The sequence below is a fragment of the Clarias gariepinus genome, chromosome 12 (genome assembly GCF_024256425.1).
Source record: "Clarias gariepinus isolate MV-2021 ecotype Netherlands chromosome 12, CGAR_prim_01v2, whole genome shotgun sequence".
In the NCBI taxonomy this organism is placed as follows: Eukaryota; Metazoa; Chordata; class Actinopteri; order Siluriformes; family Clariidae; genus Clarias; species Clarias gariepinus.
This window is the reverse complement of record NC_071111.1, coordinates 32,646,145-32,664,932: the sequence shown is the minus strand read 5'-3', so window position 1 is coordinate 32,664,932 and position 18,788 is coordinate 32,646,145. Positions and strand designations below refer to the sequence as shown.

The following is an 18,788-nucleotide window of genomic DNA, read 5'->3' as shown; positions in this document are numbered from 1 at the left end:
CACAATTTCATGAGCTGTTCCAGTTGTGACTTTATTTCCAAAGATGTATCTGCCTTGGTGATTGATTAGTGAATAAGTAAGTGGGTCTTAAATAAGACTCTTTTGATAAGGGCCAAGTAGGAGAACAACAAGGTATTGGTAGAACAGACAGGGAGGAAGGAAAATTTCATTTGTGGCAGACAGGATATACCGAACGAAACTCATGAAAATCCAAACAAATTCCAACTGACAAAGAAATCTATTCCTAAAATTATAGGCACAGTAAGATCCAAATCCCTCATTACATATAAGATCGTTGCAACTCTGCTGTAATTTACAGTTACATCTCCACATTCTTAAGGCATTTACAACTTGTCCAGTGGCTTGTTAAAAAGTCTGCCCACGACTAGGCTTTAACTGTTCCATATGCTTCAACTGATTCCAACAAGATTCTTGCATTAGAGTCAGTGAACTCCCTGTGTTGATCATAGCCTGAAAATATCAGGTCTCAGACAACAGACTAGAGTCACAGTTTTTCAAAGATGCTGTATTGTGGATAATGATGATAAACATGAGGCACTATTCATGCCTCTAAATGAGGCAGTCATTTGGCTTTGCTCCAGTTAGTCTGGTGTAGGCTCAGCAATGTTATGTTAAAAGTACAGAATCACCAGAATATCACATCCATGAAGTTTTTCTTCACTAATGGCACAGGCATATTTCAGGACTCTGTAAAAGAGTCGTTCTAAGAAAAAGAGGAATCATTTTCATACATTAACTGGACCCCACAGTGTAATTAAAGCTAAACGTATGCACCCTTGTTTTTTGGCCATGCAGTGTATTTATAAACTGTATGGTCATTTATTTGCATTGTTTCAAATGTTTGAGTAAAATGCTAGCGAATATGGGATTTTTTTTTTCTGAAAGGAATTTGCCCAAGAGTACTATACACGTTAGAACTGTAATGGGGCGACATACATGGATAGGGATATAGAACATGCGTTAGTGTATTCTATTTACCATTTATGTTTGACCAGACTGAGCTTGTCAATTTTTATTTATTTTTTTTTAGCTGAAGAGGAGCCGAAAGTGCCATAACACTACAACAGGCACTGATTGACTTGGATAGGTAGGTAGACTATGGGTAGGTGTACTCTGTTTATATATCCAGGACCACTGCCCTTTTGGCCATTAACATTGGAGGTGAGGCTTTTCTTTGTTTTTATCAGATAGGCTGAGTTGAATTTTACTTTTGTAAATAAATTTTTTGGGTAGCAGTAGTCATTGAAGAGATTAATTACTGGTTAATATTTTGGCTCTGGTTCTTAATTATGGCTGTGATTTTTAAAGTCATTTAAAACTTAAGACATTTGTCTTAAAACTTAAGACATTTGTTATTTTTCAAATGAATCAATTTACAATATATTGAATTTTCATTTGTACCCATACAGATGTTTCATAAATTATGATAATTTATTAAAAGAAATGTTGATCAGTGATAAGAGTTTCTGTAAGTATTTTTTATTCAACAACATGATTTCTCCATTACTGTAAAGTATTTGACAGCCTTAATGCTAAAATAAACATTCTATGAGACCAAAAGTTTGCTATGTCATTATATTTGAATAAAATAATTATTTAGATAATTAATATTTTCTTATATTCATTAATTATTATTAATTATTTATAATAAATGTCTTTAAACTCCCACACAGGGATTAATTGTGTTTCCGTTGCACATGCCATAGGTCACTGCTATTTTGGCCCGTTTATAGAGACCTTTTACAGCAAGCATGACTTCCTCAGTCTTTAGAGTATATATAATGGGATTTAACATGGGTGGAATAATCTGTGTCAGAGTAGAATTAATTATTCTATCATTTGCTTTTAAAGATGAAGTAAAAGATAGCATATTGCTGGCAAAAAATGGAATATAGGCTAAAGCCACTAAAAAAAGGTGGGAAGTACAGGTTTTCATAGCTTTCTTCCGTTCGGAACCATGTGAGATATTCAGCAGGGCAATGCCGATACAAATATATGATACAATTATTAATAACATTGGAACACAAGACAACACAACAAAACAAAGTATAGCCATGATGTGATTTATGATGTTTTCATTACAAGCTAACTTATAAATAGGACCATGATCACAGAAATAGCTGTCAATGACTGTGGATCTACAGAAGGACAGCCTGGTAATAAGGGCTGCAAGGACAGCAATTATAGTTATAGAAATAATCCACGCAATGCCAATGATTAAAGTCATTGCTGCTTTGGTAACAATGGCATTATACCTTAAAGGAAAACATATTGCAACTACCCTGTCATAGGCCATAACAAGCAGAGTAAGAGATTGCAAGCACATAAAGAATAAGACAAAAAACATGTATGACAGACAGGCTTCATATGATATGACCTGATGGTCAAACAGAAAAGTATCAATAATCTTTGGAATAAGAGAAGAGCTCCCTCCCAAATCAGAAAGAGCCAAGTTAAACACAGCAATGTACTTTGCGGTATGAAGGGTACGTGCTAGATAGATTGTGCACATTATAAAAGAATTCCCTAAAACTGTTACAACATAGACAGTGCATAGAAATACATAGTAGTACTTTGTGTGTGGAATATTGTAAAATCCATTGATATAAAAAGTGGAAGGGCGAATAAATGTGGTGTTTGAAAGAGCAGGTGGCACAGAAGTCATGTCAGGTGTCGTCTGGCAGTATAACCTGTAGAAAACAATAGTACTTATATTTTAATATTGTTCCTGCTTATAGATTAGTCTTCAAAACAACGTATCAAATTGCAAATAATTATATATTAATCCTATTCATTAAATAAGTTACTTGCAATTTAATAGGATAGAATACTCAGCAATAATAAATAAATAAATAAATAAATACATTCAAACACATTTATTATTATTATTATTATTATTATAAAAAAGTCTGCACTTTTTAATATTATCCCTGATCCAGTTAGGAAAGCATAGTAATATACCTGCAGACATCATTCCCATTTATACTGTATCTGTGGTAAATTTAAATCATTGACCACACCTCTGAATAAAGTAAAAGGGATAAATCCACACATGTGGTTGAGATCAACAGTCAATTGCTTAATTGCATTATGTACATTGCTTAATAATGGACAGAAGTTTATTTTACTACGTATTTAGTACGTAAAGTAATGTGTCAGAGTTTAGCAAACACACATATAGTTTCACTCAACATAATTAAACTATTTTGACCTTGCAATGTAACCTGGGTTACAATTAAGTTATTAATTTTGGTTTGCTTTAGCCAATATCTGAAGAGCTAGTAATATTTGAAGCCCAAAGTGTGAATACTATTTAGGAGACTTTGACAAATTAATAACTTATTTAAATCTGCATGCAAATCGTATCGATCAAATTCGATCGCTGGGAACCAAATACAGTGTTTGTGTTCAGTATATTCTACTACATCGATTAGAGAAAGAGCATATTGATCTTCTTATCACAGTACGGTCCTACAGCACCAGGGAGTAAAACTGATGTTCCATCTCTTTAGCATGTAGATTATGTCTCCTCTCTTGGTTCACTACCAGTTAACTGAAAGTATCTGGTTCCACCTTCTGAAGCTTCTAGCTTTAGTTTTTGGTACACAAAGTTCCACATCTGAAAACCTGACCTCACACAGTTATCATACATTATTACAAAAATATGTTTATCAACAAGCTTGTCAACAAGACAATGCAGCAAGCATCTTTATGCGTGACTAAATGTCTCATTGGTCTTTCACAATTATCATTGTGAGCTTGGTTTCCTACTGCTGGGTCAGTCAAGTCATTCAGCTGGGACTCAACTAACAAATCAGTCTCAGCTTCATATGTCTCTTCCACATTGTCAGACATGTCAGGAGCTGCTAATGTTTGCTCAGTATGCACATCATGACAGTCACTTGTACCTTCTGTTTGTCTGGTTTGGTCAGTGCATGAATGCTCAATATCTTTTTGGCAGTGGCTCATCAAAGGCTGTGTCACTATATTTACAGTACGCTCAAGTACATCACGTGATTGATCAACTTCTGGAGTGCAATTCACATCTTGGAGATCTACAAGAGTCTCAATAGAGGAATTTGTGCCTGGAGATCTAATACGTTGTGTATCCTGCACACTAACTATTGTGAGATCAAGTTGCGCCGGGTGGGTGATTGAATACCTTGAGTCCTCGGTGCTGGGAGGCTTACTGTATCAGCATACTGGAATGATTTCACCATTATCATCAACATCATCTAAGAATTTGTCTGGGTCTAGTTGCGGCACTAAGACAGGTTAGTGGCCTACACCTTTGTGTTGGCTTAACGCACTCATTACTTATCTCAGGAGAAATATAGCTGCAGGGGAGCAATAAATTCCTATGGAGCATTCTAACTGGACCGTCTTGGTCCTCAGGTTTGATAGTATAGACTGAAAGACTTCCTGCACTTTTAACCACTACATGTAGGACTGACTCCCATCTGTCTGATAATTTGTGCACATCCCGAATACGGACATTCCTGACCAATAGTCGGTCAGCAGGTTCTAAATCTGAGACAGTTACATGTTTGTCAAATCTGGTTTTGTTTTTTCTGCTACTTTAAAAGCATTACCAGAGGTCAACTTGTAACTTTCTTTAAGATGGGATTTAATGCTTTGTAAATACTGAGAATGTGAGAACTGCCACCCTTTTCTTACAGGTAACCCAAATGCAAGGTGGACAGACAGACTGGGTTGATGCCCAAACATTAGCTTGGCGAATGGTATGGCGAAAACCCTGTAACATCATTCCGGGTACAATTATAAACATGGACAAGTGGCATCACAAAATGTGAAGACTTTTAAGACTTTTTAATTTTGGAGAGTGCCTAGAATGTCTAGCAATGCTCGATTAAATCGCTCAATAAGATCTCGCCTGGGGTGGTATGGGGTAGTCCTCATCTTCTGTATTCCAGCCACCCGACAAAGCTGTTTTATCATGTGAGACTTAAAATCTGGGCCCTGATTGCTATAAAGTTTTTTTTTAAGATTCCATAATGCACAATAAAATTCTACCACAGACATTTTGCTATGGTGCGGGCCTTCTGTTAAGGTGTTGGAACAGTAACAGCAAACTTTGTGAAATGATCTGTGATCACCAAGATATTTTTGGTTTCTCTTCAGTCTGGTTCAAGAGAAGGAAAATACATACAAACAAGTTCAAGGGGTATTAATATTGACTAGGTAGTATTTATATTGGGTGCCACTTTCTCAGGCAATGCCTTTCTGTACACATATCTCCCACAAGTCTCTATTTTCCTCTGTACATCCATGCCTGCCCTTGGCCAGTAGAACCTGGATTTTACCAGGTCTAAGGTACACTTAACGCCCATATGGCCGATATTTACATATAGGCATTTGGCAGACACACTTATCCAGAGCGACTTACAAAAAGTGCTTTAAAGTTTACATCACTGGATAGATACTTACACTGGGTTAACTAGGTTAATAACTAAGTGCCATTAGTCAAACACAACTGGTTAGATGTTTTTTTTGGGGGGTGTGTGGGGGGGAGGAGGGGGTGAATTAGTCCAAGTACTGGAGAAACAGATACGTCAAGTCGTCATTTAAAGATTGTTAAAGTCTCTTCTGTTGCAAAAGATGCATCAAAAGATACATCTAGAGGAAGTTCGTTCCACCACCTACTGTAGATGCCAGAACAAAAAAGTTAGTGTGTTAGTGTCATGGAAATAATTATTTTTCTTTTCTTTTTTTTTTGGTTTCAGTCATTAAAAGTATTTTGTTTTTGTTTTTTGCTAGTAAATCATTTTGTTTGTTGCAAGACTATGTTCATTTTGTGCATAAGATTTGTTTATTTTGATATAAGAAATACATTTGTGGTACCGCAATTATCGTGGTATCGAGGTTTTGCATATAATCACATGATGCTGCAAGGCTTGTTCCATGAAGAAGCATGAAAGCCATATTATCTGATCCATCCACAGCAATCATGTTATTTACCAAGTTTACAAGAAAAGATACTCGTCTATGACCTCCGAGGTGGCACGCGGCCACGAGGTAATTTTCTGTTAAAAGAACATGTTTATTTAAAGAAATTAAGTCTGAGCAAGTGAGGGTGCCCGTTGACAAAGGTTTCGAAGAGAAGCTTCACGAAATGATAAACACCAGAGAAGGCAAGTGGAGTCAACTGACTGCAAAATTCAACGAAATAGAGTTGCTTATGGACAATGCTTGCAATTTGAATGACGTTGAAACTAAGTGTCGTAAGTACAAAGGGGTGCTAAAAGACTTTATTGAAAGTAATGTAGATGTGCGATTGTGCTCAAATACAGTAAAACTTTTAACATCAACAGTAAAAGTTGATGAAACTGAAACAGTTAACACCTTGCCTGCTACAGTGAGTCATGAAACAAGCGTCTGTACTGGGGCTGGAGACAATTGCATTCTCTCCATAGTACCTGTTAAAATAAAGTCCAAGAAAAGTGACAAGAACGTAGAAGTGTATTCCTTTATGGACCCAGGTAGTTCTGCTACTTTCTGCACGGAGTCTAAATGTTAAATGTTCAAGGCCGAAAAGTTAACATGATGTTAAGCACCATGAACTCGAAGAAACAAGTAGAAAGCTATATGCTCAATGACTTGGAGGTTAGTGGTAGCTCAGTGGTTAAGGCATTTCGGAAGATCCCAGGTTCAAACCCCACAACCACCAAGATGCCACTGTTGGGTCCTTGAGCAAGGCCCTTAACCCTCAACTGCTCAGATGTATAATGAGATAAAAAAATTAAGTCGCTCTGGATAAGAGCGTCTGCTAAATGTAAATGTAGTGGTCTGGAAGAAAACACCTTTGTTGAACTTTCCAAAGTGTTTACACAAAAGAGCATCCCAGTCTCAGTGGAAAACATTCCACAACAGCACGACATTGATAAGTGGCCATACCTCAGTGAAGTGAAATTGCCTCAGATTGATGCTGGAGTTGAAATTCTCATAGGCAACAAAGAGTATAAGCTTCTAGAACCATGGCAAGTAATTAACAGCAGGCACAAAGGGCCATATGCAGTAAAGACTGCTCTTGGATGGACTCTAAATGGACCTCTTCGAGAATCGGTAGAGGAAAGCATGTATGACAACGAGCAGGCGAGTGTTACAGCCAACAGAATTTCCATCAAAAGTGTGGTGCTGATACAACAGTACAACCATGATTTTCCTGAACGGAATTGTGATGATAAGGCCGAGTTGTCACAAGAGGATTATCAGTTTTTAGACCCTGTGTCTAACTCTCTGCAGTTTACCGACAATCACTTCTACATCTGTCTTCCATTTAAGAAAGCAGCTATTCAAATGCCCACCAACCGAAGTGCAGCCATGCAGCGTGCACTGAATCTCAAAAGAAAATTTAAGAATAACCGCTCTTTTCACGAGGAGTATTCAAACTTCATGAACGACATGTTTGAAAAAGGTCATGCAGTCAAGGTCCCTACACCTCACTTGAGTCGACAAGATCGACCTTACCATGGTGTATATCATCCTCAAAAGGAAAGGCTAAGGGGGGTCTTTGACTGTGCTGCCAGCTACCAGGGAGTATCATTGAATAGCGAGCTCCTACAGGGACCAGACATGATGAATTTCACTCATTGGAGTGCTTACACGCTTTAGACAAGAGGAAGTTGCCATGATGGCAGATGTGGAAGCCATGTATTATCAGGTGAGAGTTCTGGAAAAAGACGAGTACAAGATGGTCGTTTATCTGTTAGGTGCAAAATTGTCTCGAAGTGTTGCTAATTTCGCCCTTAGGAAAACAGCAGAAGAAAACTGCAGCAATGCATCTGCTGAGGCAGTCAACACAGTACTTAAAAACTTTTATGTAGATGACTGTTTGAAGTCTGTTTCGAGCCGTGATCAAGCAGTTGCGTTATATAACCATCTCACCAACCTTTGTGCAAGTGGAGGGTTCCACCTCACCAAGTGGGCAAGTAATAGTCGGGCCTTACTGACTTCTATTCTTAAGAGTAAAAGAACCAAAGACATTAGAGACTTGGATTTGAGTAAAGATGCCCTTCCTTTAGAGAGAACTCTAGGGGTGTTGTGGTGCATCAATTCAGACACGTTCAAGTTTAGGATTAGTTTAAAAGAGCAAGCTGTGACCAGAAAAGGAATTTTGTCAATTACTAGTTCAATTTACAACCTCTTGGGTTTCCTTGCACCTGTCATACTGCCAGCCAAGATCTTAATGCAGTAGTTGTGCAAAGAAAAACTCACATGGGATGACGACATTCCTGAACAGTTTGCAAAAAGATGGAAGGCCTGGCTACAAGAGTTGCATCAATTGTCCGAGTTCAGTGTGGCAAGATGCATAAAACCAGTTGACTTTGGAGTTACAACTACAACACGACTTCATCACTTTTCAGATGCAAGTGAGATGGGATATGGAATTGTCTCATACCTCAAGTTGGTAAATGCTGATGGACTCACACATTGTGCCTTTATGATGGGGAATTCTCGTGTAGCACCTCTGAAACAACATTGACACACACATTGACTGCGGCAGTAGTTGCTGTGAACACTAACAAAATGTTGAACGGCCAACTGGAAATGGAGTTAATGGACTCTATATAATTTGGACCGACAGTACAACAATTTTAAGATATATTGACAATGAAAAACTTTGTTTAAAACCTTCGTTGCCAACAGAATTGCCATTATAAGAGAGTCAACCAAGCCACAGCAGTGGAGGTATGTCAATAACTCAAAAAATCCAGCTGATTCTGCATCCAGGGGAGTATCCTGTGAAAAATTCACGAAAAATGTCAATTGGATCCATGGTCCCTCCTTTCTCAAAGAACCAGAGTGTAGATGGCCTGATAACATTCATGAATTCAGTAAATTTTCTGAGTACTACAGAGAGCACGGAGGCCGTGAGCAAACTGATCAATTATCACTCTGACTGGTACAAGTTAAAAAAGATACGTTGCCTGGATTCTTCATATCAAGGACATGCTTAAACAGAGAATAAAAAAGGTTAAAAGACGTGTAGATGACCCAGTGACAGAAAACCACAAGTCTCTGACCATTCAGGACAAGAGCAGAAAACAAAGTCATCAAGTTCATTCAAGGCCAAAAATTCAAAGAAGAAATTTCCACATTGCAAAAGGGTGATGCATCTGTAAAAAGGAACAGTTGCCTCTCCAAACTAGATCCAGTACTGCAGGATGGAGTGCTGAGAGTTGGAGGACGTCTTGGTAGGGCTGCAATGCCTGAGCATGTAAAACATCCAGTCATTATATCCAAAGAGTCACATATCACAACTTTAATCTTAAGAGTCATTTATGAAAAGGTCGGACATTGTGGAAGGAACTACATGCTCTCAAAATCGCCGCAGAAATACTGGATTACGACTGCTAACTCCCTTGTGAGAAAGTTGTGTGACATGTAGAAAGATCAGAGCTAAGACTGGTGAACACCCTTGATTCCAGGGTGACGTATTTGGTGACGTAGCTTCCTGTTTTTGTATCGTTGCCGCGAAAGTTTCGCGTTTGTATCAGTGTTTAAATTACATAGCTTTTTCATTTATACAATAATAATATTAATAGCAACTAGTTTTCATACTATTTGGCTTCGCCTTTTTTTGCACTTTTTGGAGAACGCGCGAGTTTCTTCGTCTAAGAACAACAAACGGAATTCAGCTCCAAACAACTAAACACCGACTCAGGAACGATATCATGTCTAATATTCAGCTTGTTCAGTGTGTGGAGTGCAGGATGTTTAGACAGTCTTCCTCCGTCATTAGTGGTAATTTTATTTGTGATAGGTGAGTGTTAGTGAGCACTCTGACGGAGAAGATATCAGCGTTAGAGGAGCGCATTCAGACTTTAGAGAGGATTAGAGTGTGAGAGCAGTGTTATGCCTGTAGCCGACAGTCTGGGTGCCGCAGGCGGAGATACTGTAACCAGCCCCTGACTCCGGCATTAGAGCCCTCACGCCGGGGCGAGTGGGTGACGACTCGGTGGCATACTCGTTCAGCCAAAGCTAACGCTAAGGCTAGCCCACCGGAGCACACCGCTTCATGTGTCCAACAGGTTTGCTCTCCTCAGTGATGCACCCACTAAGAAACCTGAAAGAGCTCTGGTTATAGGAGACTCTATAATAAGACATGTGAAATTAGCTAGGCCTTTAGGGCGCCAGCGGCAGTGGTTAGGTGTATCCCGGGAGCCAGAGCACCGGACATAGCAGGTAATCTTAGGGTTCTAGGACAGCACAGGTTCTCCAAGATAGTGGTACATGCTGGAGCTAATGATATACGCCTTTGTCAGTCAGAGGTTAGTAAGAATAACTTTATAAAAGTGTTGAAATTAGCGAAGGCGATGTCGGATGGAGTAGTATGCTCTGGTCCCATCCCAATGAGACGTGCCGACATAGCTTACAGCAGGTTATGGTCGCTGAACCGCTGGATGTCCAGGTGGTGCTCCGAAAACAACGTGGGCTTCATTGATAATTGAAAGACCTTTGAGGGCAAAACTGGCCTGTTAGGGCGGGACCGGGTCCATCCCATTTGGGAAGGTGCTGCTCTCATTTTCTGTAGTACTGTATAGCTCATAGTCTCAGAAGAGGCCGAGTTAATCGGTGACAATCCAGAGCCCAGGCCAGGGAGCAGACAGACAGGCTAAACCAACCGTCTGCTAGCTGCATAGAGTCGTCACTCAGGGTTCATCATATTGAGACTGTGTCTGTTCCCCGAGCTAAAAACAAATTGAGAAAGACTCAGAAAGTCTGTTTTAGTAATTTAATTAACATAAAGACCACAAACTTATATCATAATGAATGCGAAGCCGGCACCTCTGATCTGAAGCTAGGACTGTTAAATATTAGATCTCTCGCATTTAAAGCTGTTATAGTTAATGTAATTATCAGGGATCAGGAGTTTGATATACTCTGTTTAACAGAAACCTGGATTAAACAGGACGAGTATGTAGCTCTAAATGAAGCTAGTCCTCCTGGATACAGCTACATACACCAGCCTCGGTTAACTGGTAGAGGAGGAGGCGTCGCAGTTATTCACAATGATAATTTGACTATTGTACAAAAACACGGACACAAATTTTATTTATTTGAAATTCTTTATAGTAACATAAGTGTATTTAACTATATTAACTCAGCTCAGTCGATTTCAATAATTATCATTTACAGACCTCCAGGGCCGTACTCTGAATTTCTTAGTGAATTTGCAGATTTCCTCTCAAACCGATCCTCTAGTCGTTTCTGTAGACAAAGTGTTAATTGCTGGAGATTATAATATTCATTTTGAGAATCCAGAAGACCCTCTGAGAACAGCATTTATGTCCATACTGGACTCGGTAGAAGTAAATCAGTGTGTACAGTAGTAGGACACACTCATAAAGCAGGTCACACTTTAGATTAAGTATAAGAAATTTACTCACAATTCCACTATCTGAAGTTATCTCAGAACACTATCTTGTCTCAATTCAAGTGTGTCACAGTAATAATGTACGCACAGCGCCGCGCTACCATATGAAACGTACATTCACATCAACTACCACACAGAGTTTTATCAGTAGTTTCCCATAGTTCCCAACTTCAATTAGATCACCGTTTGACTCCACAGAACTCGCTCATGTGACTGAATATTTAGAGTCAACATTTCGCTATACCTTAGATAATGTAGCTCCACTCAAAAGAAAAATTATTAAAGATAAGAAACTCGCTCCCTGGTATAACGATCACAAGCGCACTTTAAAACAGACCGCTCGGAAATTAGAACGTAAATGGTGTCAAACTAAATTGTTAGTATTTAAAATAGCATGGAAGGAGACAAGGGCGTAGATTTGCTCTGGACATTGGTGGGGGTCCTATGACTCCACCCCCCATTCCCTGCCCCACCCAACAACCTCCCACCCCAAATCCGTCCACGGAATGCATGTTTTTTAAATATGCTGCAAAATCACTTTACATTAATACTAGCAATGATTTGATTGATATTAATCCATTCGAAATTCAATTAATTAAGTTAAATTAAGGAATAGTGTAATGTTAAAGGAATGTTAAATAACTGACAAAAAGATAGTTTAATAAAGACTATTCTTTATTAAGCCATAGGGCAAATGAAACATCTCAAACATCAGTATATATAAAAGTAAATTACATCTAAACATGAACTACAGTACTGATAGGTTCCACACAACAGCTCAATGCCTATTGCTCCTATATGAAGGAGCCAAAAACATGCTTTCGCCTCTCGTTAACAGAAATAAACTGCTGGCATATTTGTTTGACATCAATATTGTCCAGACTGTTCTGGTGGACATGGCATACAGCAGTATTGTTCAATCAAGCATTGTTGATATGAGCCAGGTTTTTAGTCTCCTGCTTCAGCTGATGACACCTGGATAACTAAAAGCAGCCTGACAAGGGTTTCAATTTGATCAAATAAACCCCTCACCTCCACTGGCATTCCTCTCATGATAGTAGCAACTTCTGTACTAGATTTGAAACTGTTTTTGGACTTAAACATGGCTAGCTGAACTAGAGTCTCCCTGTTAAGTTCTGGATACTGATTAACAATATCATCCACCTCTCCTGTCAGAAGAATGTCTTCCAGCCTTTTCAGAGTCTTAGTGTGCAAATCTGCCAAGTCAGTGAATGCATTTTAAAAACTATTTTTGCAAAGTGGATTGTCTATTGGTAAACCGTCAACAAAATTCTGGCCATGGAGAACTGACAGGGATCATATTTATACTTTTACATTTAGCTGTTTAATCTGCTATTAGTGTTAAATTCGTATTCACAGACTATAGCCTGTCCTGCTATAATGAATGGGCGTCAAAGCCACTAGCATTAACGTTAACTGTTGTCGTTACTTTGATGGATTTACTAGCGAACTTGAAGTGACTTACAATTTTCTTTAAAAAAAAAAAAAAAAAAGCTCCTTATGTCCAGCTTCTTTTTTTGCTATGTTTTTTTTTTTTTTTTTACATGTATGTCACCCAACACACCTTCTTGCACGGGGGGGCGGAAATCGACTGCATTTGGCGCTGCTTGTATCTGAACGCAGCCATAGCCTCTCACGTGATAGCAGGGAAAGGCACAGCCAATCAAAATGTTCATATGTGTTTTGGGGGCGGGAGGACTCAAGGAGAGAACGTGATTTATCCCTTTCTGCGTGTCTAGGTTAATGTTGACGGCAGGATTTCTTTTTTTTTTTAAAGTGGATTAAATTATTGGTGGGGACATTTCAATAGTTGGAGGATATTGGTGGGGACACATCCCCTCCGTCCACCCTAAATCTACACCCCTGGAAGGAGAGCATCCTGAACTATAGAAAAGCTCTTAGTGTAGCTAGATCAACATATCTCTCCACTCTTAAAGAAAATAACAAAAATAATCCTAGATTTTTATTTAATGCTGTAGCCAAATTAACCAGAAATAAGACCACTGCAGAAATCTCCACAACAACATCATGCAATAGTGAGGACTTCATAAACTTTTTTAATTATAAAATTGTAAATATTAGGCATAAAATTGAGGTTTTCAAACTGAACAATGTAATTGATGCAGATGTTATACTAGCTATGTCAGATCAGAACCTAGAATACTTTGCTCCCCTTGAAGAAAATGAACTATTTTCACTCATCTCTTCTGCGAATTCATTAACCTGTATATTAGATCCTGTACGGACACATTTTCTTAAACAGATAGTACCAGCAATAACAGAACCCCTGTTAAGAATAATTAATTCTTCACTCAGCATTGGTTATGTTCCAAAATCTTTTAAAATTAGCAGTTATCAAACCAATAATTAAGAAACCTGACCTCGACCCCTGTCAGCTGTCCAGTTACAGGCCAATATCAAACCTCCCCTTTATCTCTAAGATCCTGGAAAAGATAGTAGCAGAGCAGCTATTCTCATATCTACATAGAAATGGCATACATGAACTGTATCAGTCAGGATTTAGGCCTCATCACAGCACAGAGACAGCACTAGTTAAAGTAGTAAATAACCTCCTATTGGCCTCTGATCAGGGTTGTGTAACTATGCTTGTATTACTCGACCTCAGTGCAGCTTTTGACACCGTTGATCACGCTATTCTTTTTCACAGATTAGAAAATGTAGTAGGAATTAAGAGTACAGCCCTCTCCTGGCTCAGATCCTATCTGACCCATCGTTATCAATATGTAGACTTAAATGGTGATTATTCTGCATGTTCTCTAGTGGAGTTTGGTGTTCCGCAGGGTTCAGTTTTAGGTCCACTGCTTTTTTCCCTTTACATGCTTCCTCTGGGCAACATAATCCGTAAGCATGGTATTAGTTTTCATTGTTATGCTGACGACACACAGTTATATGTCTCAGCAAAACCTGATGAGAAAAAAACAGCTTACTAAAGTTGAGCAATGTGTGCAGGACATAAGAAATTGGATCCTAATTAACTTCCTTCTGCTTAATCTGGATAAGACAGAAGTTCTAGTCATAGGACCGCATAAAGCTAGGAGTAAAATTTTAGATCACACCATAACTTTAGATGGCCTTTCTGTTCCATCAAGTGCAACAGTGAAAGACCTGGGTGTGATTATAGATTCCAGCCTATAATTTGAAGCTCATGTAGAAAATATTACCAGGATAGCATTCTTTCACCTCAGAAATATTGCCAAGATAAGAAATATATTGTCGCTAAACGATGCAGAAAAACTAGTTCATGCTTTTATCACCTCTAGGTTGGACTATTGTAATGCCTTACCGTCTGGTTGTTCAGCTAGGTGCATAAATAAGCTTCACCTAGTCCAGAATGCAGCAGCGAGAGTCCTCACTAGAACCAAAAGATATGAGCACATCACCCCTATCTTATCTTCACTCCATTGGCTCCCTGTGAAATTTCGCATTGATTTTAAAATACTACTCTTGACATATAAAGCATTGAATGGTCTCGCGCCGCAGTATCTGAGCGAACTGCTAGTGTCTTACAAACCGCCACGCCTACTTCGATCAAAGGATGCGGGTCTACCTGGGTCTTCAATAACTACCTGGACTGATGTTAATTGATTAACATCAATTAACATCAGCTATTATAGCTGAACTGCCTGCCACCTAACACACTGTATAAATGCAGATCAATTCCTGCTTTCTGTTTTACCCAAATGAGGATGGGTTCCCTGTTGAGTCTGGTTCTTCTCAAGGTTTCTTCCTATTACCATCTCAGGGAGTTTTTTTCTTGCCACTGTCGCCCTCGGCTTGCTCACCAGGGACAAACTGACCATTTTGATTTATACACATTCACATTTCATACAAACTTAAATAATTGTTTTGATTGTGTAAAGCTGCTTTGCGGCAATGACAATTGCTAAAAGCACTATACAAATAAAATTGAATTAAATTGAATTGAACAAAAGATGTCAGAACAGCCATGTGACAGAATAACACCAGATCACCCACCCTTCACTAATGTAGGAGTTGACTATTTCGGACCCTTCGGTCAGACGAGGTAGTTGTTGTAGACGAAGTAATGTTAAATTGAATTGTCTTTATCACATTCATGTGTTGCTGAGCCACTCACACATTCTTCTCTTCATTGAGAAATTTACCATTTGTGTAATAAAGCAGGCTGTTACTAGTTTTATATAAAGTGACTTAAGGATTTATTTAAATTATCCTCCAGAGAGTCGAACCTAGCCCATGACAATATTTTTTAGTGTTATATTATCCATTATCTTATTATTACCCGTTAAACTTGGTTAACTTACTATTTGGTTAATCTTAACCTTTGGGTTGATTAACCCCAAACCCGCATACCGTGAGTATGTCGGTTCCAAAACACCTGATAAGAGTAAGTTTAATCAACTCTCTACTGGTTACCCAAAATTAGAACGCGTGCACGGTGCATTCATAAAGACATTTTTAATGGATCGACAATATCACGAGTCAAAATGGAAAATCGAAGTGAAAAAAACAAAGCGGCATACTTCGCAGATGTTTTAATGCACACATATGAAGAATTCAAGCCAATAATAATGAAAAAAAAAAGCAATACGGCTGCATCGGCTAAAGAAAGAGAGTTGGCTTGGCAAAAAATAACGGACAGAGTAAATGCGTGAGTGTATTAAATTGCAAATTTGACATCGCCTTCCCTTTTATTATCATTAGAGTAACTTTCATTGTTCTTTGTCATGCACACTCGGAACGCGACCAGCACTAGGACCCGGAAGTTAAGCGGTCGCGAACCAGGAAGTATAAAAGAGGTAAACAAACCATAGCACCTCGCTCAGTCATTGAGTCGCCGATGCTACGTCGGAATTCTTCAAACCGTGAGTACTCACCTTCTTGGTTTAAAATCCTGATCGAGTGTGTATTTATAGGACGCGGGTTAGATTGTGTCTTTCCCTTGCTCCCCATTCGTGAGAGTCCTTAGATCAAATAGCGTGATTATCCTGCTCACTCGTGTTCGTCCGCGTTTGGGTTTACCATTCACGCAACAAAGGGCTAACCGCTAAAGCTACGTCTTCTGGTCACTCCAGGTTCGTTCTTGACAGAATGACTGAGCCCTCCGCGGTGAACCCAGCGGACTACGCGCACCTCTGCGACGTGGTAGATCAGCATGCCAAGCTTATCAACACGCTAACCGGGGAGATCGCTAATCTGCGCCGGGACCTCCAAGACGTCGCGGCCTTGCGCCGCGAGGTCGCGGAGCTTCGGCAGGAGAACGCGGATCTCCGGGCGGCTGTAGATAGCGCGGCTAGCCGTTCTCCCGTCGCGGCGGGAGGATCGTCCGTGAGCCGGTATGCAGCTGAATTCCGGACCCTCGCTGTGCAGACCGACTGGGGAGATGCCGCGCTCCGGACATCCTTTTACGAGGGACTGGCTCCACGCATAAAAGACGAGCTCGCCGGGCGAGAGCTTCCTGCCACCCTGGAGGGGATGATCCAGCTCACCCTCCGTATTGACCAGCGTATCCTCTCTCGCCCGAAGCCAGCCCCGAGGACCCTGCCGCCTGCACCCACCTTCTTTTACACTGTACCACGACCATCCACTACTTTCACCGCCCCAACTACTGGATCTGTCGGATCTCCACCTCCTGCCGTGGTTGACACCGGAGCCGGGGAACCCATGCAACTAGGACGCGCCTCCCTGACCGTGGCGGAACGAGAACGACGGTACAGAGAGGGGTTATGTGCCTATTGTGGGTCAGCGGCACATCACCGGGCGATCTGTCCACTTCGCCCGGGAAACGCCCAGCCCCGGTGAGTTCGAGAGGAGACTCACCGGGCCCTCTCCACCTCTCCACCACGACCAACGCCACCATTTCACGTCTCACGGTTCAGGTAATTCTCCAATTTGGCCACAAACGAGTTCGAGGTACGGCGTTCATCGATTCCGGTGCCGCTGGTAACTTCATTGACTCAACTTATGCCAAAAAATTGGGGATGAAGATCGAGGCGTTATCCCAGCCAGTTCAGATCACTTCAGTCGACGGTCGGCCCCTCTCCTCCAGCCCTATCACTCACCAGACCCAACCAATCACGTTCACCATCGACCAACACCAGGAACAGCTCCAACTTCACCTCACCTCCATCTCATCTCCTCCCATCATCCTCGGCTACCCGTGGCTGCTGCAGCACGACCCCCTCATCTCCTGGAATCAGAATCGCATTCTCCAGTGGGGACCGACCTGCACTGAACTTTGCCTACGGGCCCAGGCTGGGACGTGTTCCACGGAGTCCGAGGCCCCCGATGTCGACATCAACGCCATCCCGCCTGCCTACCGATACCTGGCTGGAGTCTTTTGCAAGAAGAGAGCCACCCACCTTCCACCTCATCGACCTTATGACCTGGCGATAGAGCTCCAGCCGGGTTCCGTTCCCCCCCGTGGACATCTCTACTCTCTGTCCAAGACCGAGACTCAGGCGATGGAGAAGTACATCACCAACGCTCTGCGACATGGAACGATCCGGCCCTCCTCATCTCCTGCGGCCGCAGGGTTTTTCTTTGTGAAAAAGAAAGGGGGGAACTTCGCCCGTGCGTCGACTATCGGGGGCTAAACAAGATAACCATCAAGAACCGTCACCCTTTGCCGCTCACCAACTCAGCCCTGGACGCCCTCTCTGGTGCCACCGTGTTCACTAAGTTGGACCTCCGGAGCGCCTACAACTTGGTGCGCATCAGAGAGGGCGATGAGTGGAAAACGGCCTTCATCACACCCACAGGACACTATGAGAGTTTGGTCATCCCGTTTGGACTATGTAACGCACCCTCGGCCTTCCAACAATTTATCAACGATGTCCTCAGAGACATGTTAGGCCGATGGGTGTTCGTTTATCTGGACGATATTCTGATCTACTCCCGCACCATGACAGAACACACCCAACATGTCCGAGCTGTACTAAAGAGATTGTTCGCCCACCAGCTGTACTGTAAGTTGGAAAAATGTGCTTTTCACCAGCACTCCACCACGTTCCTGGGTTTTGTTATCTCGCCCCAGGGTGTGGCCATGGACCCGCAGAAACTAGATGCTGTGCGCCATTGGCCCCTAACCAGGACGCTCAAACAGCTTCAACGGTTTCTCGGGTTTGCGAACTTCTACCGTCGCTTTATCCGGAGCTACAGTACAGTTGCAGCACCATTGACCAATCTGACCAGGCCTGCATCTCACCCCTTCCAACTCACTCCTGCTGCCATCACGGCCTTCAGAGAACTCTACCACCGATTCACCACCGCCCCTATCCTCCTTCATCCTGATGCCAACCAACCATTCGTTGTGGAGGTGGACGCGTCGGATGTGGGCACTGGCGCT

General features: G+C 41.1%; 2 protein-coding genes across 2 annotated transcripts in view; both read right to left on the bottom strand.

Moving 5' to 3' along the window:
- mrpl42 (mitochondrial ribosomal protein L42) overlaps window positions 1–18,788 on the bottom strand; it is a 152,276-nt gene that overhangs the window by 81,110 nt on the left and 52,378 nt on the right. The gene's annotated exons all lie outside the window — the stretch shown is intronic.
- On the bottom strand, window positions 1,679–2,752 carry LOC128534043 (olfactory receptor 1J2-like). Its single transcript, XM_053508315.1, has one exon. It carries the CDS (start codon window positions 2,684–2,686, stop codon window positions 1,679–1,681), a length of 1,008 nt encoding a protein of 335 aa, XP_053364290.1. The 5' UTR covers window positions 2,687–2,752.

Bases quoted from the DNA above. Each gene is read 5' to 3' on its own strand.
- LOC128534043 (XM_053508315.1), bottom strand. From the start codon at position 2,686: ATGACTTCTGTGCCACCTGCTCTTTCAAACACCACATTTATTCGCCCT.